Source organism: Kryptolebias marmoratus, linkage group LG2 (genome assembly GCF_001649575.2).
Source record: "Kryptolebias marmoratus isolate JLee-2015 linkage group LG2, ASM164957v2, whole genome shotgun sequence".
NCBI lineage: Eukaryota > Metazoa > Chordata > Actinopteri > Cyprinodontiformes > Rivulidae > Kryptolebias > Kryptolebias marmoratus.
In genome coordinates, this window is record NC_051431.1 from 7754226 (window position 1) to 7773270 (window position 19045).

Sequence of the window (19045 nt, forward strand, 5' to 3'; positions counted from 1 at the left end):
ATAAGACTCGTGCACTCGTTACTTCATCATCTGAGTGCTCAAGTAATGTCACAGCTGACAACCTGGCTTGTGGGCAGCAAAATAAATCGGAAAGATTTTTGGAAAATAGTGTATTTAAGAAGTTTAATTCTTGGGAATGCAATGAAAAATCTAGCATGGCCCGTTTCCAACCCCTGGGAAGGCCTCACGAGGGGTTTTTATCCACACATTCACAGATGCAGGGGGACAATAAAGCCCAAAGACTCCAGAAACTTCCATGGAAACAGACATATGGCAGCTTTTTTTTTTTTTTTTCAGCCACAAATTTTGAACTAAATATAGCTTTTAAAGATAATATGTCATGATTTGGGTTTTTTTTTTAGACTTCTTCAGCACTTTTTGTGCATGTAAAAGGCACACAATTTTATGAAAGCCTAAACCAGGAGGAGTAGTTCTCCTGCACAAAAGACACTGCTGCTAACTGCCTGATTGGAAGCTTGGGGCTTGTCTTCTCTTGCCTTTACAAAAACACGATGAGACGTATTCACCAGATTTCTCCTGACTAGTTTTGTGCACACGCAAAGCGTGTTTGAAAGGGGTTTGTACATGCGTAAGAAACCAAATCCTGCATTATAAATCTGCAATACAGCCTCTAAATTCAATTTGGGGTCATTACAAAAACCCTGGAAACCCACCAGAGAAGTTTACTTTAAAGAAAATAAAATCTGCAAATTAAATTTGAGAAAGCAATTATCTTAAACGCCCCCAGGATGTGAGGGTCAGATTCAAGAGCTACACATCAGAGCTCAGATCTACATCAGATGTGACAGGCCGTGTCTCCTTATAGCAGAGCTCGAATCTTTCACATCCATCTCTAACCAAAGTCCAAAGTCATCAATATTTAACAGAACATAATGGACTAACTGTGGTGGGGGAAAAGGAGGGGTTAGCTGCCGTTGGTCCACGTTTGGTTTAGAAACTTAGCCTCAATATTAGCCTCAATCATGTGTTGATTAGGGAAACAAAACGAACACGGAACATTTACAGCTTAAAATCTAACAAATACTCTTTTTTTGTTTAAATCTTAAAAAAAATATACTTCTTAAGTGCCATGATACTTTTATACAAACTGTTAGATCCCAGTGTGACAAAACAGACTTCTCCCTCACATCTGTCATCCCACTGATTAAAACAAACTGATAATTAAGGAGTTTGACTCACAGAAATAACTACTATATAATAATATATATAATCACCAGAAATTAACTGATTGTGATTTTGGATGTCATTAGTTTAATTGAGTTGTCTTTCTAAGCCTGTTGTGCATTCTGCTGAACTATTTTATGTATTTTATGGAAAAAGATTGTCAAACTAAGATTTGTCCCTTTGCTCAAAACAATGTAATGTAATTAGGTTTAATTTTGCAGTAAAGTAAAGTAGTGCTTCATTGTAAAGTTAGCTACAGGTGATATCCATCCCTTCTCATTTAGTTTTCAGTAACAGGTTTTGAAATCTCAGAAAGCATAACAGAACAATATGCCAAATCAAGACAAAATGACCAATAAGTATTTAGCAAGAAAAAAAAAAGTGTTTAAAAATATAAAAGATATCAATGGACAGAGACAAGTGAAAGAGAAGAGCAGAAGGTAAAGAAGTTGATACAGGCCAGAGGCAGGAATAAGGAAGCAGAGATATGATGCTTCATTCAATAGACTCAACAAACACAAAGGCCAAGGCAGTATTAGGGAAAATAATAAGTGACAGATACAAATCACTGGCACACATCTTATTCTAGCAGCTGGATTGATTTAGCCAGCATAAAACCCCAAAGGGCTTTGTGTTGTCACACTAAAGGGAGCTCAGTGCCTCTCAGACTGAGACTGAAAGCCTTAATTTGAACATGCAGAATGAGCAGCAACACCATGTTTTGCTCATGCTTGTTTGTCATTAAAGGCACATTTCTCTGGAAGAATTCACTGACATTTTCTGACATGGTGAGATAAACAAAACAGATACTTTTTTTCCCCACTCAGTACAGTTACAAAGTATGTTTATACGTATAATCTGAAGTCATGCACAGTGAATATCGGTTAGCCCCAGTGATTTATTTGCATGTTGCCTCCACACAGAATGATGTTGCGTCTCCAGGCAAAACACCAAACCACATTATTCTTCCTAATTCTAAGCCAATGAGTGAAACAGTGAAAGATAAACACTGTTACGTGCTTTGAGTCCAGAGCATTTTGACATTATTCGTTAGATGGCTCCATCTCTTGGGAAAACTTCCCTGTAAATATGATTTGCAATGTCTGACACCGCTCTCTTGTGTAAAACTTTGCAGAAAATCTTCCATTAGATTATAATTTGTATAAGTGAATGCACAGATTTTGGCTCCATATTTTGAGGTGGTACAACTCTAGTGTGAAAATATGTTTTCCATCAGTGCAACAGGAGGCATACATGCTGTGATATATGCTATCACTCACTCACAGATGGCTGGTAGAATTTTTTTTCCCCCCTTTGCCTGATAACGGCACAGGATTGCATCTCATTTTGGATGTTGCCAACAAACTGACTGGTTAACTTCAGCCCTCTCTCTCGAGGGACTCTGAACCATCTGACATGTTAATGTTTTATATTCCCAAACACTTTAATGAACACGTCTGCCTGAAGTGATGGAGATTCACTGGAATGATTCACCTTCTTCAAAGTAAACTGGTGTAGCCATTAAAATGCACAAGGTTTACATGAATATTTATGACTTTACATCTTCTGCCTGTTCACATATTATCTGTGACAACAGAGGTAAAGAGAGGGCAAGTTATGGCTATTTAGTATTCTTCTAACAGTAGCAACTATTTGCCGTTTAATCACGCTCATGGCAATGTAATGCAAAAATCAATTAAAAGGTCCAGTTAACTTCAAGTCACATTCTAAATATTTTTTCTGAATAGATTAGACAAGTTCTCTTGTCTTAGTTCTGCTTTTGTCAAACCTGAGATACAAAATGATAAACTGACCTTGAGTTAATTAATGAGTAACTTTTTGCCAAGATGTTGAAAGACCTCACACAACGGTGGTGACAGCTGTCTTCAGAGCATGACAGACAGGATGGATGCTTCACTGGAAAAGCCCGCATTAACATCTGGTGCTGCAGACATGAAGGGGCCCAGCGACAAGCTTTTCTGCTGCAAATGGATACGCAATTGGATTCCCATCACCCACAGAGACGAACTTTACCACATCCTGAGGATGACAGGACCTCTGGTAAAAACTAGTAATTCTACATATCCTTTTCTGTCCCAGTTCCCTTTGTTACTAGGTTGGTTCATACAGTGTACGTGGATGAGTGTTTTGACTGAGGTCAGTTATATAAACTGATGTTCTTAAGTTTCTTTGACAGGGTTATAGCTCCGGCAAAATGACAGCCATTCAAATATGAAAACAATAATATGTCACTTTGCCTGTCACCTAGCTGCTCTCCCGAATCCTTCGATTCTTGCTTCCATTCATCATTACAATATTCTGTGGGCGCCTGGGAAATGATGTGTTGGCTGGCTACGGGCTAGCTTCTGCTGTAAGTGCCTCCCACACCTTCAAAGTGTCCCATTAGAAAACAACAGAGATGTATTTTTTTTTATATAATATCAAGCAGAAGAAAATTAAAACAACCATTAATTTAAACCAACCAATGCAGTGTTTTCTTTCACAAATCAGATGTTTTAATCAACAAACTCTGCCATGATCTGTGGAAATATTGGTTACATCAGAGTCCTCAAGAGCATATGAGATTAATTCAAGTTTGTTTTTAATTCATTTTAGACCCTTAATATTACCACAACAGCAACAGGATTCGGTTTGGGTCTGGCTTGTGATACTTTGGTGTCTCAGGTTTGGAAAACTCACAACTATTTGCTTTGTGTTAATTTTTTTTCATACCCCAACTGTTCATTCCTAACCTTCGCTGAATGATTGACACCGTCTGTGTGATGCTGTGCAGACGTTCGGTGGTAAGAACCTGCTGCAGGTGGGAGTGATCCTCCAGAGGGGCATCATCGTCCTCATGTTGTTCTGTCTGCCGTGCTGGGGGCTCCTCATCAACGCTCAGGCCATCCTGTTGTGTCTGGGCCAGGACCCCGAGGTTGCCAGGTAAAGCAGCAAAACGTATACGTAAAACTCAGCATCTCTGCAATGAATCAGAGCAATGTATTGTCTCAGCTGCAGCTCCGCCAATAATAAATTCAAGGCTCATCATTTGTTAAAGGAATACATACCACCTGGCACCTTTTATATTAGTGTTTTCAACTAAGATCATCTCACGATGAAAGGAAACCGAGTTAAACCTTGTAAATGACGTTATGCACAATGTCATGCAATATTGCAAGATCTTGTGAGAGTTGTTAGTGCTTGGAGTACGTGCTCCTACCACGCCAAATTTGAGCTCAATGTCTTTAAATATGACTAAATTATAGCTGTTTTTTATTGGCTAAGGTTCATTAGCTGTGGAGACCATCTTTAAATGGGGAAAACTCCTAAAGTTAATAAAAAAATGTACACCTAATGATTACTTTCTGAGAATTTGATTCAAATTTGTACAGTGGTTTGTCGGATATTTTGCTAACAGACAGACAGAGTTCACTTCAACAAGTAATATCAAAGTTTTGCACAATGTGTAGCACTCAGAGTATATATCGGGGATTGTGCTCAGATACTATCACACCAAATTGTAGCTGTTTGTGTTTCTTAAAGTCTGTTGGTCATGAGGGCCATCTTGAATTAGGGTGACTCCAAAAATTAATCATTTGTGGGTGTATATCAATCGATTACTTTCTGAGAGTTATATTCAAATCCATCCTGTGGTTCATGAGGTATTTTATTAAAAGTACAGACAAAAAAAAAAATCACTCCCGGTGACAACAGTTTGTTCCTGCCACAGATCTTTGAACAATACATCTCCTTGCCACTTTCTTGAGGAACAAATGCAAATAAATTAGCCCAACATGTTACTGAACAGTGGATTTTACCGAAAACAGTGATCTTATTTGTTTTTTTAAATTGGATCTAAATAAATTTTTCTCTGTTTAGAATAGCCCAGCTGTATATTACAGCCTACCTTCCTGCAGTACCAGTGAGTTGTCACTTTTTCCTTCTCCTTTTTTTGTGCGACTTCACAAGATTTTGAAGTGTATCAAGTCCAATTTTACCACAATTTTCATGGCAACACATTTTAATATATTTTTGTCTTGTAGGTCTTGTTTCTTCATAACCTTCTGGTCTGCTATCTGCAGAACCAGGTGAGCTAACATCCTGTTCTCATACTCTTGTAACATAGACTATAACTTTGCTGCTTTAATTGATTTAATTGCACTTCAGAACGAGCACATTGTTCTTATGTCGTCATCTTTCTGTTCTTAGGGAATAATCCTCCCACAGATGTACACTGCTGCTTTGGCAAACGTAGCAAACGTTCTGACAAATTACATCTTACTTTATGTGCTGGATCTGGGTGTTGGGTAGGTGCACCTTTCAAATATCGGTAAAATATGTGTACCCGGTGATGTCATTCTGACTGTGACGGGCTTGTTTTACAGTGGTTCTGCAGCAGCACACACTCTGTCTCAGTTTTACATCTGCGGTTTTCTTTTTGCCTACATTTGGTGGAAGAAGCTCCATGCAACAACATGGGAAGGTGAGGGGGTTGATGTTCTTTGTCTCGCTGCACTGGCAAAAAAAAAAAAAAAAAAAAAAAGAATCTCTTCATCCTTTACAAAAATTCATTCTGCACAAGTGAGTGTCTCCCTCCCCCTGCAGGCTGGTCTGTGGAATCACTGCAGGACTGGGGCTCCTACATGAAGCTGGCCATCCCCAGCACGTTAATGATTTGTTTTGAGTGGTGGCTTTATGAGTTTGGGGGATTCTTTGCAGGTAATCGTCAGATTAGCTTTCATCAATTTAATATGTGGGCAATAATATGCCACTATTAAAACAGTGATGAATGCCGCCTCCCTCTAATTTCTTCTTTGTAACAATCAGGAATGATGAGTGAGGATGAGCTTGCAGCCCAGCATGCTGTGATAATGGTGGCTTTCATCGTCTACATGGTATCAGTTTTTGACTGCTTGTCAAAGTACTGCACAGATATATCTTCAGGGCAAAGTTTCAGATTTAGATTAAAAAGTAATTTTCATAAACTGCAGTTGTTCTCAATCTTTTGTGCATTTGCATTTTCTCTTTCATAATTTGGAATCTGCAGTTTCCTAATGGGATTCAGGCCGCAGCGTGTGCTCGAGTGGGGAACGCTCTCGGTGCAGGAGACACTGCCAAGGCACTTCTCACCAGCAAGATGTCACTAACCATTTCAGGTCAGTGACAAATTTAAAGATTTAAAGAGACAGTCTGGTCATTTTTGAAGTAATGTGCTGTGAAATAGTTATCAGTAGTTATGTTAATGTGACATCAGTCACAAAGCACAAACTGTGGAGAAAAGGACAAAAGTCTTCCTCTGGCTAAACAAATGACTATCCAAACGAAATCCTGTTTTGTTTTTTTGTTTTTTAGCCTTTTAAAACAACTCTTTTGCGAAACAATGTACCGGTGTGAAAAAAATGCTACATTAGTGAGTATTAAACTTCTACACATTTGCATGACACTATTTGTTTAGTTTTTTGCTGTTTTCTCAATCCAGCAGCGTTGTGTTGGTGATGTGACACGGACATCTTTTTGGTTGCAAAAAACAGCGATCAGGGGTGTCAAACTCCAGGCCTCGATGGCCACTGTCCCGGAGGTTTTAGGTTTTTCTGCTCCAACACACCTGATTCACCAAATCATCAAGTTCTCCAGGAGCATGTACCCAAGTCATCCATTTAAACCAGGTGTTTTAAAGCAAGCACACATCTAAAACACACATGAGAGCCATCCCCGAGGAATGGAGTTTGACACCTGTGAGACAAACATGACATGCAAAAGTATAAAGGTTTATTGTTGTTTAATAAGCCTGAAAGCGATAAAAAACAGGCCGTCATTTGGCTAACCCTTATCCTAGCCTGGATAAAGATTTCTGCCCTTTTCTCCACGCTTTGTGCTCTATAACTGATGTCATGGCTAATAAGGTACTAACTACTAAATACTGTTACACAGAACATCACTGAAAAAGTGACCAAACTACCCCTCTAAAATTAGGCCTTAATTTCTTTGAAAACTTGTACTGTTTGACAGATTTCTCACCTCTGCTTTTCCAGTAACCTTTTCTGCTGTTGAAGGCCTTGTGCTTGGCTGCACTAAACACGTGATCGGGTTCATCTTCACTTCTGATGAGTGAGTCGGAACAGTTGCTCTCAGGTTTCAGTAACAGAAATCCTCCTGAAGAAAGCAAGGAAATCCTAAATGCGCTCCTGGTTTTTTTTTCCAGAAAAATCGCAGAAATAGTGTCAAACCTGATGAATGTTTACTGTTTCCTTCAGCTTTTTGATGGTCTCGTGGTGAGTCTACCAGCCTGTGTTGTGTACAGAATAAACACACGGTGCCGTCAATGATGCCAAAGCGAGTGTTTCTCTCCATTTCAGTGTGTGTGCACAGGAATCTTCTTGGGCACAGGCAAACAGAAGATCCCAGCTGTGGCCAATCTCATTGGCTACTACTGCATAGGGCTTCCACTGAGCATCACTTTAATGTTTGTTGCAAAACTGAGAATTTTAGGTAACTATTTAAAGAAAACATATGTTGCTGTTCTCATAGGCTTTGAAGACAAATGAGCTTTTGCTCAAAGAAAATTTGTAACAAGCGATGCATGTAGTTTTTTTAACAGACTCGTTTGTCTTTTCTCTGCAGGTTTTTGGCTCGGGCTGTTCATTTGTGTTGTCTTGCAGTCCACCTTTTATATTATTGTTATCTTTCGGCTGAACTGGAAACAAATTACAGAGGAGGTATGCTAAGGGTCGTTCAAAAAATTCATTTCATACTTGGCTTCCTCTGCACATGTTACAGACATTTGTTCATTTCTGTTTAAAGCATCAGGTTGCAGAAACAACAACAGATTGACTGTTGCATTTTGATTTGGTTTTTACTCCCAGGCTGTGAAACGAGCAAAGAAAAAGTCTCACGTGATGTTATTAGGTACAGATGTCCTTTCAGACCAAGTGGGTAACATCACTGATGGCCACAACACAACCAATGGGAATGTAAGCGTCCTGTTAATAATTTCTTTTTAGGCAAATGTTCAGAATCATATTTTTTTTACAGCTACTTACTTTCAATTCCTCTTCATCTGGCTTCACATCATTAAATTGTTTTTTTTTTCCTCAAGTCATTGGATGGTTACACATCTGTGAAGACCGAGCAGGAGGACGTAGACAGTGAGACAAAGGGTGGACATGCGATCCAGCAGCAGAAAACTGTCCACCTCTCCACCACCCAGCTGATCATCAGACGAGGACTCACCATGTTTGCAGCCGTGGCTCTTCTGGCTGTCGGAGCAGGAGTGCACTTCCTTGTCCCCTTGCCAGAGACCCACTCTGTAAAGGCCAACTTCACCCTGGACTGGATCAATACAACCGTTGCTCCTCATCAGTTTCTTTCCTCTGCAGAATAGAAGAGACAATCCTGTGAAATACCCTGACTTACAGTCAGCCTGGTGAAACCCTTTTATGGATTCACTCCCCATGTGTGGCAAAGGGCTTAACTGCTGCAAATCTCTTTGCGTCAAATATTTAGCTTAACATTTGTTCATTTAGAAACTGAAACGACATTGTATCATCCATTCATTTTTTTATGTATACTTTATCTCATTTAGTTAAAGATTTGTTTCACAATCTCAAATATCACTGGGCGATGATTAGAATCACATCTTGAACAAATCAACAGTCCACTGCAGGAATTTGCATCATGGATATGACAAACTGTAACAGAATATTGATAATTATACTATATGTACTGTATGTATGTAACCCTTATATAACCAGGCATGTCTCATTGAGATTAAAAATCTCTTTTTCAAGAGAAACCTGACCAAGACTAGCAGCATACGTAGTTATATGATCCTAACTACGTGAAAATGTGTCTTTCTTTTCATTCTTTTAATTACTATACCTGCTTTTCCTGTTCAGGCTAGTGCCAATCTCTGGCAGTCAATGAGTGAGAGGGTGGGTACATCCTGGGTACATCCATCACAGGATCAACACAAGCAAACAACACGTTCAATCCTAGGGTCAATTGCCATTTAGTCTAAAACGCATGCTTATGGACTGTGGTAGAAAGCCAACACATACACAAGGAGAACATGCAAACTCCGCACAGACAGATCCCATCTGGGATTTGAACCCACCATCTTCTCTCTGTGAAGCAACAGCGATAACCAGCCGAGCCAGAACAAAGAAAATAAATAAAACACATACATCTGTTTAAATGTGGATATGTGTTCTGTTTTAATCAGTAAAATGTTGTGTTCTTTTAGTATGGATTCATATGTTTTTTGTGTTTGTCACACTTATCAGAAAACAGAATCTTAAAGATTTAGGCCCTTGACAGGAAGCATTTGGATAATTATGTTGTGCTTTGAAGGATAATGGAGAGACCCAAATGCATGCATGTTAGAGGCAGCAGACAGGCAAAGGAAGTCCGAGGGAGTCCAAAGGTACCAAAATCAGAGAAAAACAAAAAATGGAAGCGGAAGAGGGAGAGGCAATACAGGATGACACAGTATGAGTAAAACAGGTGATGTGACAACTGGCTGTGAGAACCAAAAAGATCTTTACTGAGGGAGGTGACTGAAGACAGCAGAGCTGATCAGGAATATTGAGCAGGTGTTAGAATGTGAAGCTAGAAACAAAGGCAGCTGAGGAAACCTGAAGGTCATGGCAGGAATTACAAAGTTAAAGCAAAAAAAAAAAGCAACAAAACTAGAAAAACGGCCTTTTCTGCAAAAAGGCAGTGCTAATGCTGACAGCTGAATGACTGCTGAGGTTTTCTGAGGAAACTGAGACTAAGTAAGCTAAAAGAAGCAAAACAATAGACTAGCTGAAAGCTAGCAGAAGCAAAACGCTAGTTAAAGCCAAAAATAGCAAAACACTAGCGGAAATCTAAAAGTAGCAAATTGCTACTTAAAAGTAGCAAAACAGTAGCTAAAAGTAGCAAAAGGTTAGCTAAATGTAGCAAAAGCTAGCTTAAAGCTAAAAGTTGCAAAACTGTAGCTAAAAGTAGCAAAAGGCTGGCTAAGAGTAGCAGAATGGCAACTAAAAACTAAACATTAACAACAGCAATAGACTAGCTAAAAAACTGAAGCAGCAGAATGTTAATTAAAATCTAAAAGTAGCTTAAAAAGACTAAAATGGGACAAATGTGCTGAAGATGTTTTCAGAGAACGGTTTTTATGAAGTGATTAAATCTCAACATATTTCTATTGAAGAATATTTTTTAAAATAAACTTAAATATTTTGAAAAGTATAAAAGTTATGAACCAAAGTCATAGCTGGTCTGATATATGAATAGCTAAAAGGTAGCATAAAGTGTGCAGAAATAGCAAAAGGACATAGAAAAAAATAAACATCATAAGGAACGTCTTGGAGGAGGAATTTGGATTTTATCAAACTAACTTTTATATCATTCACTCAAAGGATGATCTCATCTTACTACAGATTTATGCAACTTCAGCAATCTGGGAAAAGCTTGAAATGGTTAAATTCATATTGTCTCCAACACTGTTAATATTTTGAACAGCCATTCTGTAAATGTTTCCTCTTTGAAGGGATAAAAATCTTATTATTGTTGGAAAATTTTCCCCACAGACCCGAGCTAGAGGTGGTTCATTGTCTTTTTACGTGTTTCATCATTCAGATCAGAACATTTTCCCTTTCAAGTCCCCCGTGTTGATCTTGGTTGTGATTGCGGCATGTTTTCCTGTCTTTGTATCTCTATCTCTGTTGTTTCAGCCAGCCCTGGCTTACCTCCAGGGAAGCTGTGGCCGCAGCAGGAGTTCCAGCCCTGGCAGCATCCAGAAAACAACAATGCAGGAGAGAAGTGAGACACATTAGTGGAAGGAGCTACACTTTAGACATGGAGGTGTCCAGTGACAAGCTTTTTTTCTGCAGTTGGGTGCACCACAGGGTTCCTGTGGCCCACAGAGAGGAACTGTACCACATCCTGAGGATGACAGGACCTCTGGTAAGAACTGGCACTGTTTAAATGTTCTATCTATAAGAGACAGTGTGGACTGTGATTTCAATAGATGCTGGTTTCAAGAGAAGATTGATGACAGTCTTTCTTTGCCAGTGCCAACAGAAAAATCCATAACCTTCACACTTTGGCAGTTTTTAGTTGCTGGACTGTATCCATAACCTGCTACAGTTAAAGCAGAGTAAAAACTAATTTTTCAGGGCAAAGATGGGATTTTCTGCAAAGAAAAAATATGCAGCGTGGATGCTGAGTGTGGAATGTCTTTGCTGTCTTTGTTGAACAATGACTTGTGAACTGAACTGTTGAAGCAAGCAGGACAAAAGATCAGCAGAAACAGTAGCTTAAAGCTAAATGTAGCAAAACAATAGCCGAAAGCTACAATTACCATAAAAAGACTAAAATAGAGCATATAGTGTATGCTGAATGATTTTGAAAGACTTGCAAAGATCTCAGTGTATTTTTATAATGAATATTATATAATTTAGAAAGTATAAAAATTGCAAAAACTAAGTCATTTTTCACTTATCTTGACTGAGGTGAACATTTTGATATATGAATGGTTAAAATGACACAAAGTGTACAGTTGTATTTTAATTGCAAAACAGGAAGAAAAAAAAAACATACAGAAGCAACAATAATCAGGAAAACAGCAGTGTTGATGCTGAACCAGCATTCACACCCATAAACGGAGCTTGTGTTTACTGAAAAATCCCCCACCAGCCTGTAGCTGCTTGACCTGCAGCCCTGTTGTTTGTCTTTCTAGCTGCTGTCTCGAATCCTCAATTATCTCCTTCCGTTTGTGGTGACAATGTTCTGTGGGCGTCTGGGAAATGAAGTGATGGCTGGCTACGGAATAGCTTCTGCTGTAAGTTGACAACTGTGTGCGCCGCATACACTCGTGGAGGCTAATTTGAGGAAATGGGGGGAGGGGGGATGAAGATGATGTTTCCCAGCAGCTTGTGGAGGAAAAATGACACATTTCTCAACTCAACAAGACAGTTCAGTCCCAGTTAGCTGTGAATAAGTTATTCTATTCTATTCTGATTAATAAGTGTTTTTGCTATCAAGTGGGGGAAAAACAAAGCTTACAGCAGTGTTTTCATTTCAGACCATTAATGTTACCACTGCAGCGACTGGATATGGTCTGGGACTGGCGTGTGATACTTTAGTATCTCAGGTCGGGAAGTCAGTTTTATATAATTATTTATTAAACAATTTTTGTTATTGAAACCAAATGTTTATCCTTTATTCTCTGTTCAAAATGTGCACCGTATTAACAGACGTTCGGTGGTAAGAACCTGCGGCAGGTGGGAGTGATCCTTCAGCGGAGCATCATCATCCTCATGTTGTTCTGTCTGCCGTGCTGGGGGCTCCTCATCAACGCCCAGGCCATCCTGTTGTGTCTGGGCCAGGACCCCGAGGTTGCCAGGTAAAGCAGTAAATACGCCACAACAATATAACTACAACAACTAGCAGAAGTGGAGGAAAATTTTAAAGTTCTTCTTGTCAAAACATAAGTTTTTTTTTTCTGAAGCAGTAACTAAAACCAGCTCTTACAGTCATTCTTCTATCAAAAATGACCTTTTTTTCATGTCCTGGGTCAAAAAATACACTTCAGAAACCTATTTTTGTAATAAAACTTGTATAAATAAGGCCTTTAAGTCAATAAGTCATCCTATTTGTCTAATCACCATTGAGTGTAACATGAAAAACTAATTTAACTCTTACTAGGTTATATTTTTACCTGAAGTGAAAACTTCTTAAGCTTTTAGTTAAATTGTTTAAGATCGTTTTGTTTCTGAAACTGCCCACTGCTGGATCTCATTTACAGCCTTTTGTTTTCAGAATTGCCCAGCTTTATATTACAGCCTTCCTCCCTGCAGTGCCTGTAAGTCCCTTTTTATCTCACGGTCCTCCTCACATTACACATTTGGAGTTAATACTTTGTTATGAGCTGTTAAAAAAAAACGACTAAAAATGATCACTCTGTAGGCTATCTTTCTGCATCATCTTCAGGTGTCTTATCTGCAGAATCAGGTGAGTTTGTGCTCTAAATCTGAAACATGGTCCTCTGTTTTGATTCTGAATTATCACATATTTGTGTACTGAAGCACTGTAAATCTTTCTTAGTTTTTGTGGAATTTTATATAAAAAATACCTTTAATTTTAATCACATTTTCTTGTGTTTGTATATTCAGGGTATAATTTTGCCACAAATGTACAGCGCTGCTTTGGCAAACCTCGCAAATGGGCTCACCAACTACATCTTCCTTTACTGGCTGGATCTGGGAGTTGGGTATGCATGCTCACGTACCTTAGTTTGTCATTTCAGGTTTTAATTAAACGGTAAAAGTCAACTTTAGCGCCTCGCTCTTGTGCTTTGCAGTGGCTCTGCAGCAGCAAACGCTCTGTCTCAGATTTACATATGTGCTTTTCTGTTTGCTTACATTCGGTGGAAGAAGCTCCATGTAACAACATGGGGAGGTGAGGGACAGTTGTGGTTTCATGATGAGCTTCTTTTCCCCCCCAGCTTCTCAGAAATACATAAACGGGTGTCTTCCTCCCCCTGCAGGCTGGTCTGTAGAATCACTTCAGGAGTGGGGCTCCTACATGAAGCTGGCAATTCCCAGTACATTAATGAAGTGTTTTGAGTGGTGGGTTTATGAGTTTGGGGGATTTTTTGCAGGTAATCGTATTTATACAATCTGTTTATTAAGAAAAAAAGCATTTGAGACACGGCTTTTATGACTCCTTGTCTATACTATTCAGGAATGCTGAGTGAAGATGAGCTTGCAGCCCAGCATGCTGTGATCATGGTGACCTTCATCACCTACATGGTACTGAGCTGAACTGCATTTTAGAACTGATCACTTTGAGTTTGGTCTCAATTTGGTTTTATGTTTTCCTGAAAAGGGAAAGTCTGAACATTCATGAAGTAATACTCTGTCAAATAGTTATCAATAGTTCTGTATCAGCTGTAACATAGAGCAGAAAGTATGGAGAAAAGGGCAGAAGTCTTCATTCACACTAGGCTTATAGCTTTATGTTGTTTTTCAGGCTTATAAAACAACTTTTCTCAAAAATGACACAAAGGAGTAACAGAGTGCTGCATTAACTAACATTTATTTTCTACACTGCTTCAATTTGTTTAGTTTGTTGCTGTTTTCTCAATCACTAGGTGTCCGTGTTACAAAGCGAATGTTGCTGCATATAAACTGTTGGACTTTAAACTAAACAAACGGTGTCAACCAAAAATGCCTTCTGCCCATTTCTCCGCACTCTGTGCTCCATGACTGATGTTACTGCTGATAAGGCACTAACTACTGACAACTATTTGACAGAACATCAGTTCAGAGATGACCAGACTATCCCTTTCACTATTCTAAATCCACAGTTCCCACTCGGGATCCAAGCGGCAGCATGCGCTCGAGTTGGGAACGCTCTCGGTGCCGGAGACAGCGCCAGGGCAATCCTCACCAGCAAGGTGTCGCTCGGTCTTGCAGGTCAGTTAAAAAATTGTAAAAAAAAAATCATTTTGATTATTTGCAGTGGCTCTGCTGTTTGATAGAACTCTCATCCCTTTTTTTTTTTTTTTTTTCCAGTTACCTTTGCGGTCGTTGAAGGTCTCGTCCTTGGTTCTACTAAAACAGTGATCGGCTCCATCTTCACTTCCGACGAGTGAGTCTGAGCAGTCGTAGTCACAGTTTAGTCACTAATACTTTTCTGAAATGAAAAACTGTAACGATAAACCCTTATTTGCAGAAGGATCATAGGTCTGGTCTCACATCTGATGAATGCTTATTGTTTCCTTCAGTTCTTTGATGGGCTTGTGGTGAGTTTACAGTTTACAGTTTACAGTTTTTATTATGCTGATAAATTTCCAAATGGCTGTCAGTGAGTTAAAGTGTACTTCTTTTTCCTCCAGTGTGTGTGCACGGGCATCTTCCTGGGTGCAGGCAAACAGAAGATCCCAGCGGTTGCTAATTTTATTGGATATTACTGCATAGGGCTTTCACTGAGCGTCACTTTGATGTTTGTTGCAAAACTGAGAGTTTTAGGTATTTAAGAACTGATGATTATTATTTTGAAATTTTTCAAAGTGCAGCCTGCTTTTCATGTAATCAAGTTCTCATTTTTTTGCTGAAGGTTTTTGGGTGGGCCTGCTGGTCTGTGTCATTTTACAATCCACCTTCTACATCACTGTTATCTTCAGGCTGAACTGGGAAAAAGTGGCAGAGGAGGTGATGTATAACAAATCAGGATCATGCGAGGAGTTGTTTTGGACTGAAGTTCACGGATCTGGGTCTTTCCTGTCTGCTTTCTTGCAGGCTGTAAAACGAGCACAGAGAACCACTCACGTGTCAGACTCTGAGGGGACAGCTGACCAGACGGCCCGCAGTGAGAAAGTAAGCATGCAGCTAAACTCAATTTATGTTCGGGACTTTATTTGGACACATTTGTTTGCAAGGTTAGCCTGTAATCTAATAGAAATAAGCTGATGGGGATTGTGATGCTTTCACACAGCCAGTGGACGGCTACATGTCTGTCAGTACACAGTGCCAGGATGGAAATACTGAGGGGGAGGGAGGACATGTGGTCCAGCAGCTGAAAGACAACCGCCTGTCCACCACCCAGCTGATCATCAGGCGAGGCCTCACTATGTTTGCAGCCGTTGCTCTTCTTGCTGTCGGAGCAATCGTGCACTTCCTCGTCCCCTTGCCCGAGAGCCATCCTGCAGAGAGCAACTATACTACGGACTGGCTCAATGCAACATATACTCCTGAGACAGTTTTCTTCACTGTACTGGTCCCAAATGAAGAGTCAGAGTAAACCGTAAAGCTCCTGTTTATTGTTTTACTTCCGTTCTTTAGCTCTTTGGCAATATGTGGCGGCACAGTTGCACACGGGGATAGTCGAAGGAACATTTTGAAGTTCCGAAGTGCAGATATTACATTACTGATTATGAACTATTTGTCCTCCTGCTCATCTGAACATGTACCCGTCTCTGTCCTGCTTCGTCCTGCAGGGCCAGCATTAGCACTGGTTGTGAAAGAATCCGCCCCCTGACTTCAGTGGGCTTTGCTCACAGTCATGTAACCAAGTTTGTGACCAACAGGTTTATCATGATTCCAATAGCCAAGATTGACAGCATGACGGCCAGAGCCAGACCTCTTCTCAGAACCAGAGTCCTATGGGAGAGCTTGACTTCTAGTGTTTTAGCTGCAGGTCCCTCCTGAGCTTCAACCAGGTCAATGACGTCTGTTTGACCCAGTGAGTTCTCTGCACCCTCAAGTTGGGGACCTAGTCATATAAAACAAACAAAAAAAGCCTTGTTTAGAGACTGTAAAAGGAATAGCTGATATTCTTTTGAAAAAATTTCAGATAATCTCATGTGCTTTGATCATTTTCTTTATTAGTTTTCGACATTATCAGTAATTTGAAATAAAAGTTTCTTTGTAAACTCTGACTTGTTTAATATGTCTAAACCAGTAAGTGCTCAGGTGGCGCTGCTGTCAATTCTCTGATTTTTATCTGTTTTAACCCTCCCGTGGCCTTCAGGTCAAATGGACCCGAACATACAAGGGCTTCTCTTCCTCTCTTCAGTTTGAGGAGGGTTTATAAAACTTGTAGTAACTATTGTTTCCCTCTAGCACAAATACTAAGCATGAATGAATCCTTTATTAACCTAGTTATTGTAAGAAAACCTTTAGTCTGTCTTACTTGTGTCGTTTGAGCTCTCGTGCACGCCTGCTCTGATCTGAGCCTGGAGGAAAAAAACGTACGTGAGTCCTCAAAACTAAAAAAAAAGTCCCGTCTTGTCATTTTAGATTGAGGACGTTTAAGTCTGAACACTCACCTCGACTGTCGCTGTCTTCCAGTTCATTCTGACCAGATAAAAAATGAGGAACGCACACTGCAGTGATACACAAGTAAACAATCCAGTCCACAGACCTGGAGAAAAAAACAAATCTTACTCATTTTGCTCAGACGTTTTAGGATCTATCTTTTAATCTAACAGCTGGAAACTTTACCTTTGATTCCTAACTTTGCTGCAAACATCAGCGGCACTCCGAGAGGAAAACCAATCCCATAATATCCCACAATGTTGCAAATTGCACCAACCTTCTGTTTCCCTGCTCCTCTGATGATGCTACCAGAGGCGACCTAGTCACGCACAAAGAAAAAAGATGTGCTTTTATTTGCCATGAAAAAGAAGAAAGAAACCTCGTAAAATGTAACTGTGATCACTGATGTTCACATTAAAAGACGAAGTTACCTACAGACATGGCGTCCAGGAGGATAAATGGAGCGTAAAAAGATATAACATCAGAAACTCTTTCCCTGATTTGTCTGAAAGAAGAAATATGTTGTTAGGATTTGCAAAGAAAATGGAAAAACATGAAACATTTTGGGTGTTTTCTTTGAGCACTTTATTGTCTTTGGCAGATTATTACATAATGTACAGTAAAGGTGCTGCTTATATAAACCTTTAAAGTTAAAGTGTAAAAGAATATGCAAGTTCACAGGTTTCTGCGAATACAGTGACTTATATAATGGTCAAAGGTCATCTGAAAGTGAATCATCTCTCTGAGGCCAGACCCTGGAAAGTTTTTTCTGCACAGTAACAACAGCTGAGATTAATGTTTAAGCACGTACTTACTCATCATACGTAAAAACGTAAGAGATGTGGTCCTTCAGGCTCCCAATGAGAACTGCCAAGCAAATAGACACTGATCCTGAGGTAAAAAGCAATAGATTTAAGGCAGTATTTTATATAACAACATGTCTGATTTTGTCACACAGAACAGCTGCTGTCGTCCTCAGATTTTCTAAATGGGATTTAACAAATAAATGAAAAAGAGAAAGGGAGACTTTTTACTTTTTGTGTTCGCGCTGATTTAACTTTCATACCGTTGTTTTCCTGTTTTTTATTTTCCCGCACATTTCCTGCATACTTTGTGCTACTTTCGTCATTTATATGTCAAAGCATTCAGCTCACTCAGCAGATGGGTCCTGTGACTTTTGTTCTCTTTAAGTTTTATACTTGTCAAAATATTTCACTTTGCAAATATTTTCCTCGTAGACTTACACTGAGACATCTTCAGTTCCTTTTAAAACATTATTTTCTTTGTAATCTGCTTCAGAGTATTTGCTCTGTTTGGGTCTTCTTATGCTACTTTTAGTTTTTAGCCACCATATTGCTACGTGTAGCTAGCATTTTGATACTACATTTAGCTTTTAGCTATCCTTTAGCTGTGAGGATTTGGGTTTTTGTGTTTGGGTTTGTTGTTTTTCTTATTATCTTGTTTCTGTTTGAATTATTGTTTCAGTTTAGTTTTTCCTGTTCTTGTTTGCTGTCACCGTTCACTCCTCCCTAGTCACTCGCTTGCCTTCCTGCCACACCCATCTACACCTGCCTCGAGTCTGGATAATTGCTTCACCTGTGCCCACTTTCCAATCACCTCCTGTTTAAAAACCCGGTCATCTCTCCCACCCTTCGCTGGATCATTGCTCTTGTTTCCCTGGTGTTGTGTGTTTGTGCCTCGCTTTGTCGTTTTATGTTTGACCTTAGTTTCTGTTTGCTGCCACGTCAGCTTTTTGTTTTTGTTTATTTTGTTTTAATAAATTAGTTTTCTTAATATGAGTCTGCATTCTGGGTTCGCCTCCTAGTTCAGCGTTTGCATACCCTTTGTGAGGATCTGGGGTTTGGCTCCACCTTCTGGGTGGCGCCACTAATCATTGTCCACAGGTGTTCCTCATACCACTGACGAGACCACACAGGATTTAAGCAGCAGGCTGTGATCACATCTTCGCTGGAGCATCAAACCTACTGGGTTAGATTCTCCGCCTCAGCGTCTAACCTGAACTCTTGCTCCTAGTGTTAACCACGTTCTTTGTT

At 39.6% G+C, this 19045-nt stretch overlaps 3 protein-coding genes across 4 annotated transcripts in view; 2 read left to right on the forward strand and 1 right to left on the reverse strand.

The window, feature by feature from the left end:
• The first annotated feature begins 1517 nt into the window (after positions 1-1517).
• Positions 1518-8988, forward strand: LOC108228366 (multidrug and toxin extrusion protein 1). Its single transcript, XM_017403913.3, has 17 exons — positions 1518-3246; positions 3455-3556; positions 3802-3870; positions 3980-4128; positions 5065-5107; positions 5229-5273; positions 5395-5492; positions 5571-5668; positions 5791-5904; positions 6013-6080; positions 6233-6341; positions 7218-7293; positions 7388-7457; positions 7542-7674; positions 7807-7901; positions 8049-8156; positions 8282-8988. The coding sequence occupies exons 1-17, from the start codon at positions 3079-3081 to the stop codon at positions 8564-8566; spliced, it is 1830 nt and encodes a 609-aa protein (XP_017259402.2). The 5' UTR covers positions 1518-3078; the 3' UTR covers positions 8567-8988.
• Positions 8989-10962: 1974 nt separating this feature from the next.
• On the forward strand, positions 10963-16002 carry LOC108228364 (multidrug and toxin extrusion protein 1). The gene is made up of 17 exons (XM_017403910.3): positions 10963-11133; positions 11909-12010; positions 12254-12322; positions 12426-12574; positions 12991-13033; positions 13138-13182; positions 13344-13441; positions 13532-13629; positions 13718-13831; positions 13915-13982; positions 14540-14648; positions 14748-14823; positions 14908-14977; positions 15071-15203; positions 15292-15386; positions 15474-15551; positions 15670-16002. The coding sequence occupies exons 1-17, from the start codon at positions 11026-11028 to the stop codon at positions 15973-15975; spliced, it is 1761 nt and encodes a 586-aa protein (XP_017259399.1). The 5' UTR covers positions 10963-11025; the 3' UTR covers positions 15976-16002.
• slc47a3 (solute carrier family 47 member 3) overlaps positions 15975-19045 on the reverse strand; it is a 7426-nt gene continuing 4355 nt past the window's right edge. The window contains exons 12-17 of one of the 2 annotated variants that reach the window (XM_037979264.1): positions 17807-17882; positions 17427-17496; positions 17178-17310; positions 17003-17097; positions 16867-16909; positions 15975-16446 (exon numbers count right to left, since the gene is read on the reverse strand). In XM_037979264.1, coding sequence (XP_037835192.1) covers positions 16235-16446; positions 16867-16909; positions 17003-17097; positions 17178-17310; positions 17427-17496; positions 17807-17882 — 629 coding nt within the window. In that variant the 3' untranslated portion in view covers positions 15975-16234. Of the gene's footprint in view, positions 16447-16866; positions 16910-17002; positions 17098-17177; positions 17311-17422; positions 17497-17806; positions 17883-19045 lie in introns of those variants that run through there. The other variant, XR_005233978.1, reaches the window with a different exon arrangement.